This window comes from Hippocampus comes, unplaced genomic scaffold (assembly GCF_001891065.2).
Source record: "Hippocampus comes isolate QL1 unplaced genomic scaffold, H_comes_QL1_v1.1 scaffold166, whole genome shotgun sequence".
Classification (NCBI taxonomy): Eukaryota; Metazoa; Chordata; class Actinopteri; order Syngnathiformes; family Syngnathidae; genus Hippocampus; species Hippocampus comes.
The window spans coordinates 413,255-425,148 of NW_017805452.1; the positions used below are offsets into that span (position 1 = coordinate 413,255).

Consider the following 11,894-nt stretch of genomic DNA (forward strand, 5'->3'; position numbering starts at 1 on the left):
GTTTTTCGACGAAAAAAAAGACCATGTATAGTAAGGCGTTTTTAGATGAAAAAAACGACCATGTATAGTAAGGCGTTTTAGGAAACAACAAACATTTGTTCATGTGTTCACGTTCGTTGACAAAAGCCACGCAGGCAATCGCCGTCTTGCTCCATCTGTGCACGGCCCCTCGAGAATCCCCTTGTGCAATGTGCACATCCACCTCCAGGCCTGAAGTCTCATTGAAAAAACAACAAACATTTGTTCATGTGTTCACGTTCGTTGACAAAAGCCACGCAGGCAATCGCCGTCTTGCTCCATCTGTGCACGGCCCCTCGAGAATCCCCTTGTGCAATGTGCACATCCACCTCCAGGCCTGAAGTCTCATTGAAACCAACCTTCCTGTTGCTTGCGCAAAAGGGGGAAAAAACAGAACATTTCTTTCTTCCTTTCTTTATCTGAAGTTATCACCCAGGTGGAACTTTTTGTTGCCATTAGTTTGTTTCCATTCAGGTTTTACTTCTACTTTTGTGATTTTCCTCTTTTTTTTTTTAAAAATAGGAGAACCAGTAACATTTTTTGCCGCGTGTCATTGGCGCCTGAGGAATTGAGGCTGGCGATGGCTCATTCTCCTCCTCCTGGGCAATCGGCCCCCGTCAGGGACTTGCGCCCCCTCCCGGGTCCCACACCCCGTACGACTCTCGCCGATGCCTCGCGAGGTTGACACCCAGCGTGGTCCCCGGAAGGGACCTCGCCTGAGTATTGTTTCAGGAGGGTTGTGGAGCGGCTACTTCCACTCCTCTGCGGCGGGGCGAGCGCTGGGCGCCTCACCTTCCGAGGGATGGCTCGTTCCATAACACTCATCATCATCATCATCATCATCATCATCATCATCATCGTCATCCGGCGCCACGCTGTCGCCATCTTGTGGTCATTATGAGAAATGCTGTCCTGATAACTTCCGGGAATCCAAATCAAACAGACTAGCCATTTTCTCTCTTTGTGTCTCGTAAGAGAAATAAAAATGGAACACCAAAGTATTACACTTTGTCTGTACCGTGTCGATCTTACTGTTGATTATATTCAGACGAAAATCAATTCACGATTTTTCTTTTTGTAATAGCTTATTCTAAACGTCATATCCAAAAACCAAGAGACAGACTGGCCTGAGGGGTCCTTGAAGTCCCGATAGACCACGTTTTGGGAAATCAAGTTTGTAAAGTGTGCCATCAGCGTCAATCATGACGAGGGGGGAAAGAATCACAATCTTTGATTTACTTCCTAAATTACTTTTATTTAGGAAAATAAACACCATGGTCGTACCCTTATTATACAAATCTTTCTCTTCCTTTTCTTGTATTTTAAATATTTTATATACAAGAACAGAAGGGGGTGAGGAATAGGACAGATTTAACAAAAAAAAATAGTGAAAGTGCTACTTTGGGGGGAGGGGTGGGGGGTACCATCTGTGGTTTCCCTATGAGGGAAGACTTGTATTTACAAAGGCACAGTTTCCATGGCAACCGGTGCGTCGACTTGGGGGGTGGGGGGGGGGGGGAAGAGGGGGTCTAAAGTGGGTTTTATGGGGAACTACGTGATGCAAGTCCTCAGACGATTTTGTTCTCCAGCAGAGCGATCCTCTTGGACATATTCTCTAGTAAGACATCGGTTAAGGTCAACAACAACAACAGCAAGATTAACAACAATAACAATAAAAGCTGCTTTTTCAGGGTGGGACCTTCATCTCACACATGAAGGACCCCTGTAAAGGACCTAAAATGCAATCAAAATGGCTGACTTTCTGTTTCCTCTCAGACTCAACTCTTGCGATCAAGGATATTTTTCTTCGTTAGTACTTGCAGGGCTTCTTCTACTTTCTTCTGGAACTTAACCAGGGAGTCACACTCGCATGGGTCGTCCTCTGTGGGTCACAGGACATTGAAAAGTTGATGTCTCATGAGATAAGATGACATCATATGTCGTCGAGAGTACACAGGTGGAGTCAGGCAACCTTGGCAGATATTAATCTGCAGCTTCTTGGCGATCTGCGTCATGGCCTTGAAGTCTGCCGTGTAGAAGTAGTGTTCGCCCTTGGGCTCCGAAGCGATTTCCTTCAGCTCGTCCTCGACTGCGTTGCCCACTCCCACGGCGTACATCTTGAAGCCTGCCACAAAAACACAAACCGTTCAATAAATAAATGAATTGTTGGGCATTATTTCCCGTGGGGGGGCTGGGAGGGGGGCTCACCCATCTCCTTGGCCTTCTTGGCGGCGTCGCCAATGTAGTCCTGGCTGCGTCCGTCCGTGAAGACGATGCCCACCTTGGAGACGCCGGGTCGGGCGCCGTGGCCCACGCTGAAGCTCTTGTCGGTCAGATAGCGCAAGGCCTGGCCGGTCATGGTCCCTCGCTCCATGTAGGCCATCTTCTTCACCGCCTCCTTCAGGTCCTTCTTGTTGTTGTGGCGGCCAAGCGGGAACTCCTGATGGCGAAGAAAGGATGTTTTTAACCATACTTTACTCTGAGCTTAAAAAGATTTAAAAATATTACAAAATATTGAAATATATATATTTTTTTGCACGTTTCATCTAATCTCATATTCTGTTTTTTTTTTTTTACCTGTCGGACCAGGCTGGAGTACTGCACCAGGCCGACGTGCGCTTTGCTGTCTGACACGTCCAGCTTGTCCACGATCTGGTTGATCCACTTCTTGACCAGCTCAAAGTTCTCGGGACGCACGCTCTTGGAGCCGTCGATCAGGAAGACCACATCCGTCGCAGAGTTGCTGCATGCTGGTCCCACACACATATACACACACACACACACACACACACACACACACACACACACACGCACGCACAAACACACACTTCAGTCTCATAGCTTCACAGCTACGCTAAAGTGAGCATATGGAAAGCTGTTTGAGCAGTCACTAAGTTCCATGTACCCTTACGATCTCATAAGACAACTCGGCGTGTTCATCGAGTTGTTTTACAAATGGCCCGAGGGCTTAGCACACGAGCGCGCATTCGCTGGCACTCACCGCTGCAGCTGCGCCCATCGTCCATGAGGGTAAAGCCTTCCTTGCAGGCGCACTTGTACGATCCGGGGGAGCTGAGGCATACCTGCTCGCAGTCATGATCCCCGGTGGCACACAGGTCCGACACTGTGTGTGTTTGCGTGAGGTTTGTACACGCGCACACACACACAAGCACACAGAGGAGGAAAAAGGGGGGGAGGGAGAAGAGGGCAGGTTAGGAGAGGGGGGGAAAAAAAAAACAACAGCTATGTCAGTCGTGGGATTTTAATGATCCACTGTCAGGTTTGAATGAAGTGGATCCTTAAAATGGGAATGAAATTAAACGACATCATCCTTTTGACGTCCAGTAACATTTAGTGGGTGGAGTTGGGGAACCATTAAGTCATTCAATATAGAGGTGAGAGGAAAGATAATGTACTAAGTAGGTCGGCGAAGAACTATGTATCTCGTTGGGCTGAACAATTTAATGAATTCAAATGTAGTATAATGAGAACAAGAAAAAAAAAAGCTTGCCGCTCTGCCCCACTATCGTGTATGGCGTTGCACAGGGTTCCATTTTGGCGCCCCTGCTGTTTTCACTGCGTTTGCTGCCATTAGGCTCCATCCTAAGAAACCATAGTATTTCCTTTCACCACTAAGGGGATGACAGTCAGATTTTTGGCCAGGTGAGCACATTTTGTCCCATCTAGAGGAAATCGAAGCATGGATGTCACCACATTCCTTAAATTTCAATGAAAAAAAAACCAACAAAAAACTGAAGTTAAGATGTTTGGTCCACGTGGCCCCTGTACATCCCACCCTGGTGACCTGGGCCCCCTAGTGTCTTTTCTAAAGGCAACATTCTCGAACTTGGGTTTTAAATTGGAGCGGCAAATCGGTGCTGTTGTTAAATCCAGCTTTTTCTTTTTTTTTTTGACAGCTTTTGCGGTTTGAAAATTGCATTCTAATAGTGTACATTGCAATGTCGTTTTGAATTCAACCAGTTGTTCAGTCCTCTAATGTAGGTAGGTAGGTAAACGGAAATGTCAGACACTAGATAAGCAGCACAAAGAGGTGATGCATTGCAATAGCCCTAAACACCTTACCCTCAGTAAAGCAGCAAGCATTATGACGGTATTTCTTCTTTCACACAGCCCCCCTCCCCCCACACCCCTGAACACCTTCTTCTTCATCTTACCACAGAAAGCCTCCTGGAACTTCTTGGTGAGCTTCTCAATGACGCTGTAGCTCTCCACGTAGTCCACGTGGTCATCCAGCGGCTCGCTGGCCATCTGCTTCAGCGTGCTCATGTCCACGCGGCCCACGCCGATGGCGAAGATCTCGATGCCGGCGTCGCGTGCCCGCTGGGCCACGTCCTTCACATTGTCCTGGGGGCGGCCGTCCGTCACGATGATGGCCACCTGCAAGAACAAAGAAATTATTCTATCTGAATTTAATTTGGGGTTAATCAGAGTCGCTTTAAATGGTGGCTTATGAACATAGCCACACCCTAATTTATGAGGGTGTGCACACTTGTGTAACTATATTATCTCGGTTGTTTATTTTTGGTTCTCCTCTGCAAAAGATTCCCCCCATTTGAGTTATTAGACATTATAAGTCACATGAATGTTGGAAAAAAGTTTTGCCATGATTTACCTTGGTCTCATTTTTCATGACCAAAACCTGCCATTTCAACAGGGGACTTTTTACACCCACTGTAGACATTGTTGTTGTTTGTGCGTGTTACCTTGCTGATGTCAGGAGACTTGGCCCGGGCGCCCTCGTTCTCGCTGAAGGCCACGTTGAGGGCGAACTGGATGGCCAGACCAGTCATGGTGCCCGTGGACAGGGGCTCCACTTTGGTCACCGCCTTGATCAGGCCGGCCTTAGTGCGGTGCGTCTTCAGTGATACCTAAAAGCCCAAACCAGACAGTCTAGGTTAGAGATTTTAATTTTTTTTTTTTAAGTGAGGTGCGCCCACATGCCTCATTCTTGACGCGGCTAGCGTAGTTGACCACGCCCACTCGGGTGGCGTTGGGCCCCACATCCAGGCCCTCGATGACCTTGGCCAGGAAGACTTTGATCGCAGAGTTGCTGCATGCTGGTCCCACACACATATACACACACACACACACACACACACACACACACACACACACACACACACACACACACACGCACAAACACACACTTCAGTCTCATAGCTTCACAGCTACGCTAAAGTGAGCATATGGAAAGCTGTTTGAGCAGTCACTAAGTTCCATGTACCCTTACGATCTCATAAGACAACTCGGCGTGTTCATCGAGTTGTTTTACAAATGGCCCGAGGGCTTAGCGCACGAGCGCGCATTCGCTGGCACTCACCGCTGCAGCTGCGCCCATCGTCCATGAGGGTAAAGCCTTCCTTGCAGGCGCACTTGTACGATCCGGGGGAGCTGAGGCATACCTGCTCGCAGTCATGATCCCCGGTGGCACACAGGTCCGACACTGTGTGTGTTTGCGTGAGGTTTGTACACGCGCACACACACACAAGCACACAGAGGAGGAAAAAGGGGGGGAGGGAGAAGAGGGCAGGTTAGGAGAGGGGGGGAAAAAAAAAACAACAGCTATGTCAGTCGTGGGATTTTAATGATCCACTGTCAGGTTTGAATGAAGTGGATCCTTAAAATGGGAATGAAATTAAACGACATCATCCTTTTGACGTCCAGTAACATTTAGTGGGTGGAGTTGGGGAACCATTAAGTCATTCAATATAGAGGTGAGAGGAAAGATAATGTACTAAGTAGGTCGGCGAAGAACTATGTATCTCGTTGGGCTGAACAATTTAATGAATTCAAATGTAGTATAATGAGAACAAGAAAAAAAAAAGCTTGCCGCTCTGCCCCACTATCGTGTATGGCGTTGCACAGGGTTCCATTTTGGCGCCCCTGCTGTTTTCACTGCGTGTGGGTGGAGTTGGGGAACCATTAAGTCATTCAATATAGAGGTGAGAGGAAAGATAATGTACTAAGTAGGTCGGCGAAGAACTATGTATCTCGTTGGGCTGAACAATTTAATGAATTCAAATGTAGTATAATGAGAACAAGAAAAAAAAAAGCTTGCCGCTCTGCCCCACTATCGTGTATGGCGTTGCACAGGGTTCCATTTTGGCGCCCCTGCTGTTTTCACTGCGTTTGCTGCCATTAGGCTCCATCCTAAGAAACCATAGTATTTCCTTTCACCACTAAGGGGATGACAGTCAGATTTTTGGCCAGGTGAGCACATTTTGTCCCATCTAGAGGAAATCGAAGCATGGATGTCACCACATTCCTTAAATTTCAATGAAAAAAAAACCAACAAAAAACTGAAGTTAAGATGTTTGGTCCACGTGGCCCCTGTACATCCCACCCTGGTGACCTGGGCCCCCTAGTGTCTTTTCTAAAGGCAACATTCTCGAACTTGGGTTTTAAATTGGAGCGGCAAATCGGTGCTGTTGTTAAATCCAGCTTTTTCTTTTTTTTTTTGACAGCTTTTGCGGTTTGAAAATTGCATTCTAATAGTGTACATTGCAATGTCGTTTTGAATTCAACCAGTTGTTCAGTCCTCTAATGTAGGTAGGTAGGTAAACGGAAATGTCAGACACTAGATAAGCAGCACAAAGAGGTGATGCATTGCAATAGCCCTAAACACCTTACCCTCAGTAAAGCAGCAAGCATTATGACGGTATTTCTTCTTTCACACAGCCCCCCTCCCCCCACACCCCTGAACACCTTCTTCTTCATCTTACCACAGAAAGCCTCCTGGAACTTCTTGGTGAGCTTCTCAATGACGCTGTAGCTCTCCACGTAGTCCACGTGGTCATCCAGCGGCTCGCTGGCCATCTGCTTCAGCGTGCTCATGTCCACGCGGCCCACGCCGATGGCGAAGATCTCGATGCCGGCGTCGCGTGCCCGCTGGGCCACGTCCTTCACATTGTCCTGGGGGCGGCCGTCCGTCACGATGATGGCCACCTGCAAGAACAAAGAAATTATTCTATCTGAATTTAATTTGGGGTTAATCAGAGTCGCTTTAAATGGTGGCTTATGAACATAGCCACACCCTAATTTATGAGGGTGTGCACACTTGTGTAACTATATTATCTCGGTTGTTTATTTTTGGTTCTCCTCTGCAAAAGATTCCCCCCATTTGAGTTATTAGACATTATAAGTCACATGAATGTTGGAAAAAAGTTTTGCCATGATTTACCTTGGTCTCATTTTTCATGACCAAAACCTGCCATTTCAACAGGGGACTTTTTACACCCACTGTAGACATTGTTGTTGTTTGTGCGTGTTACCTTGCTGATGTCAGGAGACTTGGCCCGGGCGCCCTCGTTCTCGCTGAAGGCCACGTTGAGGGCGAACTGGATGGCCAGACCAGTCATGGTGCCCGTGGACAGGGGCTCCACTTTGGTCACCGCCTTGATCAGGCCGGCCTTAGTGCGGTGCGTCTTCAGTGATACCTAAAAGCCCAAACCAGACAGTCTAGGTTAGAGATTTTAATTTTTTTTTTTTAAGTGAGGTGCGCCCACATGCCTCATTCTTGACGCGGCTAGCGTAGTTGACCACGCCCACTCGGGTGGCGTTGGGCCCCACATCCAGGCCCTCGATGACCTTGGCCAGGAAGACTTTGACCTGCTCGAACTCTGAGGGGCGGACGCTGCGGCTGCTGTCCACAATGAACACCAGGTCGGTGGGGCGCGTCTTGCAAAGCCCTGCTGCTGCTCGCGGGGGCGGGGGGGACAAAGACCACAACTGTTACAACTGTTACATTACGGCACACGTATTTTTTTTTACTATAAACTGATTTTAATCCAGACTGTGCTGAATGATGTTATTTCTTTCCACTTTTCCCTTATATGCATTGTTTTTTGTTTGTATATTCAAATAAATCAATCAAGCAATTAGATGCCACAATGACAATGATAGAAGAGGCAAAAAAATAGATGACTGCGTCTCCTTCAGATGCTTCAAACAATTAGATTTTTTTTTTAATTAGATTAAAAATAAAGACGGAGAGAACAGCTGAAGCTGATGAAAAAAAGCGAATTTGTATTTCTAATTACTAAAAAATAAATGAATAAACGAATATAATCTTTTTAAAATACAAAAAATAACGTGAAAATAAAACAGAAAATGTACAATAAAAAATCAAATATTCTTTTCATATTTCTATAAAAAACAAAAATAAATTGAAAAGAAAATGTGTACTAAGAGACAAAATTAACACAAAAACAACAGAAGTAGATTCAATGCATGACTCGCACGACTACATCACATTGCACCATTTTCATCTACAAACAAGCACCAATTTCAGCACAAGACGCTAAAAAAAAAAAAAAAATTGCCAATTTTGTTCACAATTAACATTTTATTTTTACCACTCAGTTCCCCCCCTCCTCTTCCCTCACTGCGGTGCGTGACTAGAAAAATCTCCAAAAAGACCACACTACAGGGATCCAAAATGAGCTGCATCGATCATAGTTCCTGTTACTCACCCATGGCGGCGGCTGTGCGCCGGTCCACGGTGGCCTGCGCACCCGTCAGCGCCAGCATGAGCACCAGGAGCAGCGGCGGCGGCGTGAGCGTCATGGCGGCAAGCGAGGGCGACGTTTGAGCTGAGACTGACAGACGTACGCACCCGGGGAGTTCCTGGCCACAGTCAGAGTGAGACTGAGGGACTCTGAGCTGCAGGTTATCAATGCAAGTACTTCAGGCGCACTCAGCACCCCCCCGCCCCATGCCCCCACCACACACACCTTCTTTTAGTTGGCCATGTTTGTGCCTGACAAGAGGAAAATACCTGCCCTGGGAGGACCTAAAATGGTGGTTGGAGAAAGGCAAACACCTAGAATGGACAGGTATGTGTGTGTGTGGGTGGGGGGGGGGGTATCAGGGGGTACAGGAGCAACTGGGGTAAGGGCGCTCAGATCGGGCCAAATAAACACCAACATGAATTCCTCTTTTCTCCACACGTTCCCAAAACACATCGAAGGAAGTCACGGGGGACAGACGCGCACACAGACCGCTCACTGTGCATTACTGCACGTGTGTGTGAGTACGTGTGTGTGCGCACGTTTAAAAGATTACAGTGGTGCCTTGACTTACAAGTTGAATTTGTTCTGTGAACACTTGTATCATAAATCATCTTTGTGATTACCGATTTCAAAAGTCTAGTGCGGCTTTTTTTAAAATGTATGGCGGCCCACAGGGGTCTTTCCTTTGCCCACTTGTTTTTTTCTCGCCGGGTAAAGCACACAACAAACTAATAGATAAGACTTCCATGCCACAAAATTATGACTTGTGATAACTTGTGACACCGTCTTCATAAAACAGATGACTTCATTCTTGCAATATTACAACTTCTCTCATGTTGTGATCAAAATATTGTAAAATGTCTTCAAAACCAACTTCACTCTTGCACAACTAATGATACTGTGACTTATCTCGTAATATTATGACTATATATGGAGGCTGAGTAGCTACATGCCAATTTTTTTACCCGAATCGGGACTTTTCTTCTTTACTTTATTCTACTAACATTTAATCTTTTTCTTTGTACAGAAAAAAATCCACTAATGTTGCATTTTAGCTTTTACCATATTGAAACTTTTGTACATCCTTTATTCTACCAATGCTACATTTTGATTTTAGATCTGACATTAGTCTTCGAACATTGCAATTTTTTTCCACGTAATGTTATCCTAATCTGTTCCATTACGACTTTCTCATATAATCGCGACTTGTCTTTGATTTCCTCGCAACATGACGTACTCTCGACTTGGAATCTGACAAGTTTCATAACCTGAAGACTTTTTTTTTTGGTCATATTTTTTTATTGTAATTTTGTGACTTTAAAGAATTGGACCAATGACGGACCGTATAAAAATAACGCAAATGAGATCGTATGCAAACTTACGTCTTGGAAGGAAAGAACTGTGTGCTGCTTCGTCTACGGAATTATACAACACAGACAGCATCACAGAAGAAAGAGCACCATTTTTTTTTTTTTATTTGGTAGGTACCTCATAAACTTAAGTCAATTACACTAAATATATTTGTGAAGTCTTTTCCTGGCAAAAACACATGGACAAAAAAAAAAAAAAAAAAAAAAAACCTCACAAAAGATGCTTATAACAAAGTTGCATCCCTGCACCACGGTGGTGTTTGGGAACTGCCGAGACCCCCCTGAGGGTGTAAACACAAGGGGAGGGGGAAGGAAGGAAAAACAAAAACACTTTCATCAATACATTCACGTATACAGTCTATACACATCAATGGGGCCACATCCATATGAAACAGAGAGCCCTCTTTTGACCACCAAAATCCCACCCCACCCAGCCGAGCACATATTACTCTCGCCTTCCCTTACACACATACGCACACAAGCACACACACCGCAAGTGAGGATGCAAACCAGAGGAGGGAGAGTCTAGAGCAGGGGGCCCCAACCGCCGGTCCGCGGACCGGTACCGGTCCGCCGGGCATTTGGTACCGGGCCGCACAGAAAGAACTTGCCTTAATTCTGTTTCATTTATTTCGGAATACGAAAGATGTTTTATTTTGAAAAACTACCGGATTCTCCGTTACATCCGTCTGTGTTACGCTTGACACACGTCAAACCAAGCTTCTCCTTCAAGTGACCGATTACTTCAAAACAAAACGCGGGAGCTCGCAAAATGAGTAAAAAAAACTGCTGGAGATCGCAAATGACGGCGGCCTTAAAAGTACGTTCAAGACAACTGGATCAAAATTATGGCTGAATACTCTGAGATGGCCACAATAGCACTGTTGCTATTTCCGACATCCTACCTGTGTGAGGCGGGGGAGGGGGGTGGGGGCGTTCTGCAGCAACGGCGACGAAAACAAAATTACGAAGTAGACTGGACATAAACCACACACTTGAGGTGTCATTGTCTCCTATTAACCCGAGATGGGCCGTCTGGTTGCAGAAAATCAAGCTCGGTGCTGTGGTGAGTCGTCATTTTCATGCACTTTCAATTTGCGTTGTATCGTATTTTGAAGCCATTAAACATTGCCATAGCGATCGGAGTGTTGCGGCCAGATTAGACGTTCCTTGTGTTTATTATTATATTTCGTAAACGCCACAGTTTTTATGCAGCTCATACCATATAATTTTGTTGTATTATTTCCGTCACACCTTTTAAATGCCGGTCCGTGAAAATATTGTCTGACATAAACCGGTCCGTGGGGCAAAAAAGGTTGGGGGCCCCTGGTCTAGAGTAAGTGGTCCAACACATTTTCTACTCAAGTGAACATATGACAAAATCAACATGCGTGTCTATACATATATCTGTGTGTGCGTGTGTGTGTGTGTATATACCGACTGGGCCAAGATGAAAGGTCTGAGGAGGTTCCTGGAAAACGGGGCATTTCAGGGACGCACCCTGTTTGGCTCAGAAGGGGAGACAACGCATCCTGTATGTTTGCACACATAGGTATACAGACAGTAATTATGCATATACAGTGCGGTTATGTAACACACACACACACACACACACACACACACACACACACACACACGCACATCAGCAAAACAGGCCTGGAATGTGTCCTGAAGGAGGGAAGAAAAAAAGACTTTATGCGTTAGAACGAGAACAAGCAAATGGAAACAACTCAAACTTGCAATTAAAAGTACACGAAAAGGATGTGTGAGACCCCATTTAAAAAAAAAAAAAAAACTTTTAATGGATTTTGTCTTTCTCATATGATAGAAACAATATAATATTGTTATTTTAAACTATATCAAACATATAAAATGTTTCCAAGTAATACTGGGACGACCAAAGAAGAGCTCTTGTTTTAATTTTGATATTAAATATGTATTTATTTGTATGTCATATGTTTACAGATGGGTGATT

General features: G+C 45.5%; 1 protein-coding gene and 1 long non-coding RNA gene across 5 annotated transcripts; both read right to left on the reverse strand.

Moving 5' to 3' along the window:
* Positions 1-1,395: 1,395 nt before the first annotated feature.
* matn1 (matrilin 1) lies at positions 1,396-8,681 on the reverse strand. Of its 4 annotated transcripts, none has more exons than XM_019874095.1 (11): positions 8,511-8,681; positions 7,549-7,733; positions 7,311-7,475; positions 6,762-6,984; positions 5,356-5,361; positions 3,020-3,142; positions 2,596-2,768; positions 2,227-2,458; positions 1,991-2,143; positions 1,820-1,900; positions 1,396-1,636 (listed from the first exon to the last, which is right to left on the reverse strand). In XM_019874095.1, exons 1-11 carry the CDS (start codon positions 8,602-8,604, stop codon positions 1,587-1,589), a joined length of 1,485 nt encoding a protein of 494 aa, XP_019729654.1. In that variant the 5' UTR covers positions 8,605-8,681; the 3' UTR covers positions 1,396-1,586. The 4 variants fall into 4 exon arrangements, with proteins under 4 accessions (XP_019729654.1, XP_019729651.1, XP_019729652.1 ...); XM_019874092.1 differs by lacking the exons at positions 5,356-5,361; positions 6,762-6,984; positions 7,311-7,475 and adding exons at positions 4,194-4,416; positions 4,743-4,907; positions 4,981-5,058 and having other exon boundaries at positions 7,627-7,733; positions 8,511-8,680; XM_019874093.1 differs by lacking the exons at positions 5,356-5,361; positions 6,762-6,984; positions 7,311-7,475 and adding exons at positions 4,194-4,416; positions 4,743-4,907; positions 4,981-5,049 and having other exon boundaries at positions 7,618-7,733; positions 8,511-8,680.
* Positions 8,682-9,825: 1,144 nt separating this feature from the next.
* Positions 9,826-10,442, reverse strand: LOC109518329 (uncharacterized). Its single transcript, XR_002168718.1, has 2 exons — positions 10,135-10,442; positions 9,826-9,964 (listed from the first exon to the last, which is right to left on the reverse strand). It is a non-coding gene; the product is annotated as an uncharacterized LOC109518329 (long non-coding RNA).
* Positions 10,443-11,894: the final 1,452 nt, after the last annotated feature.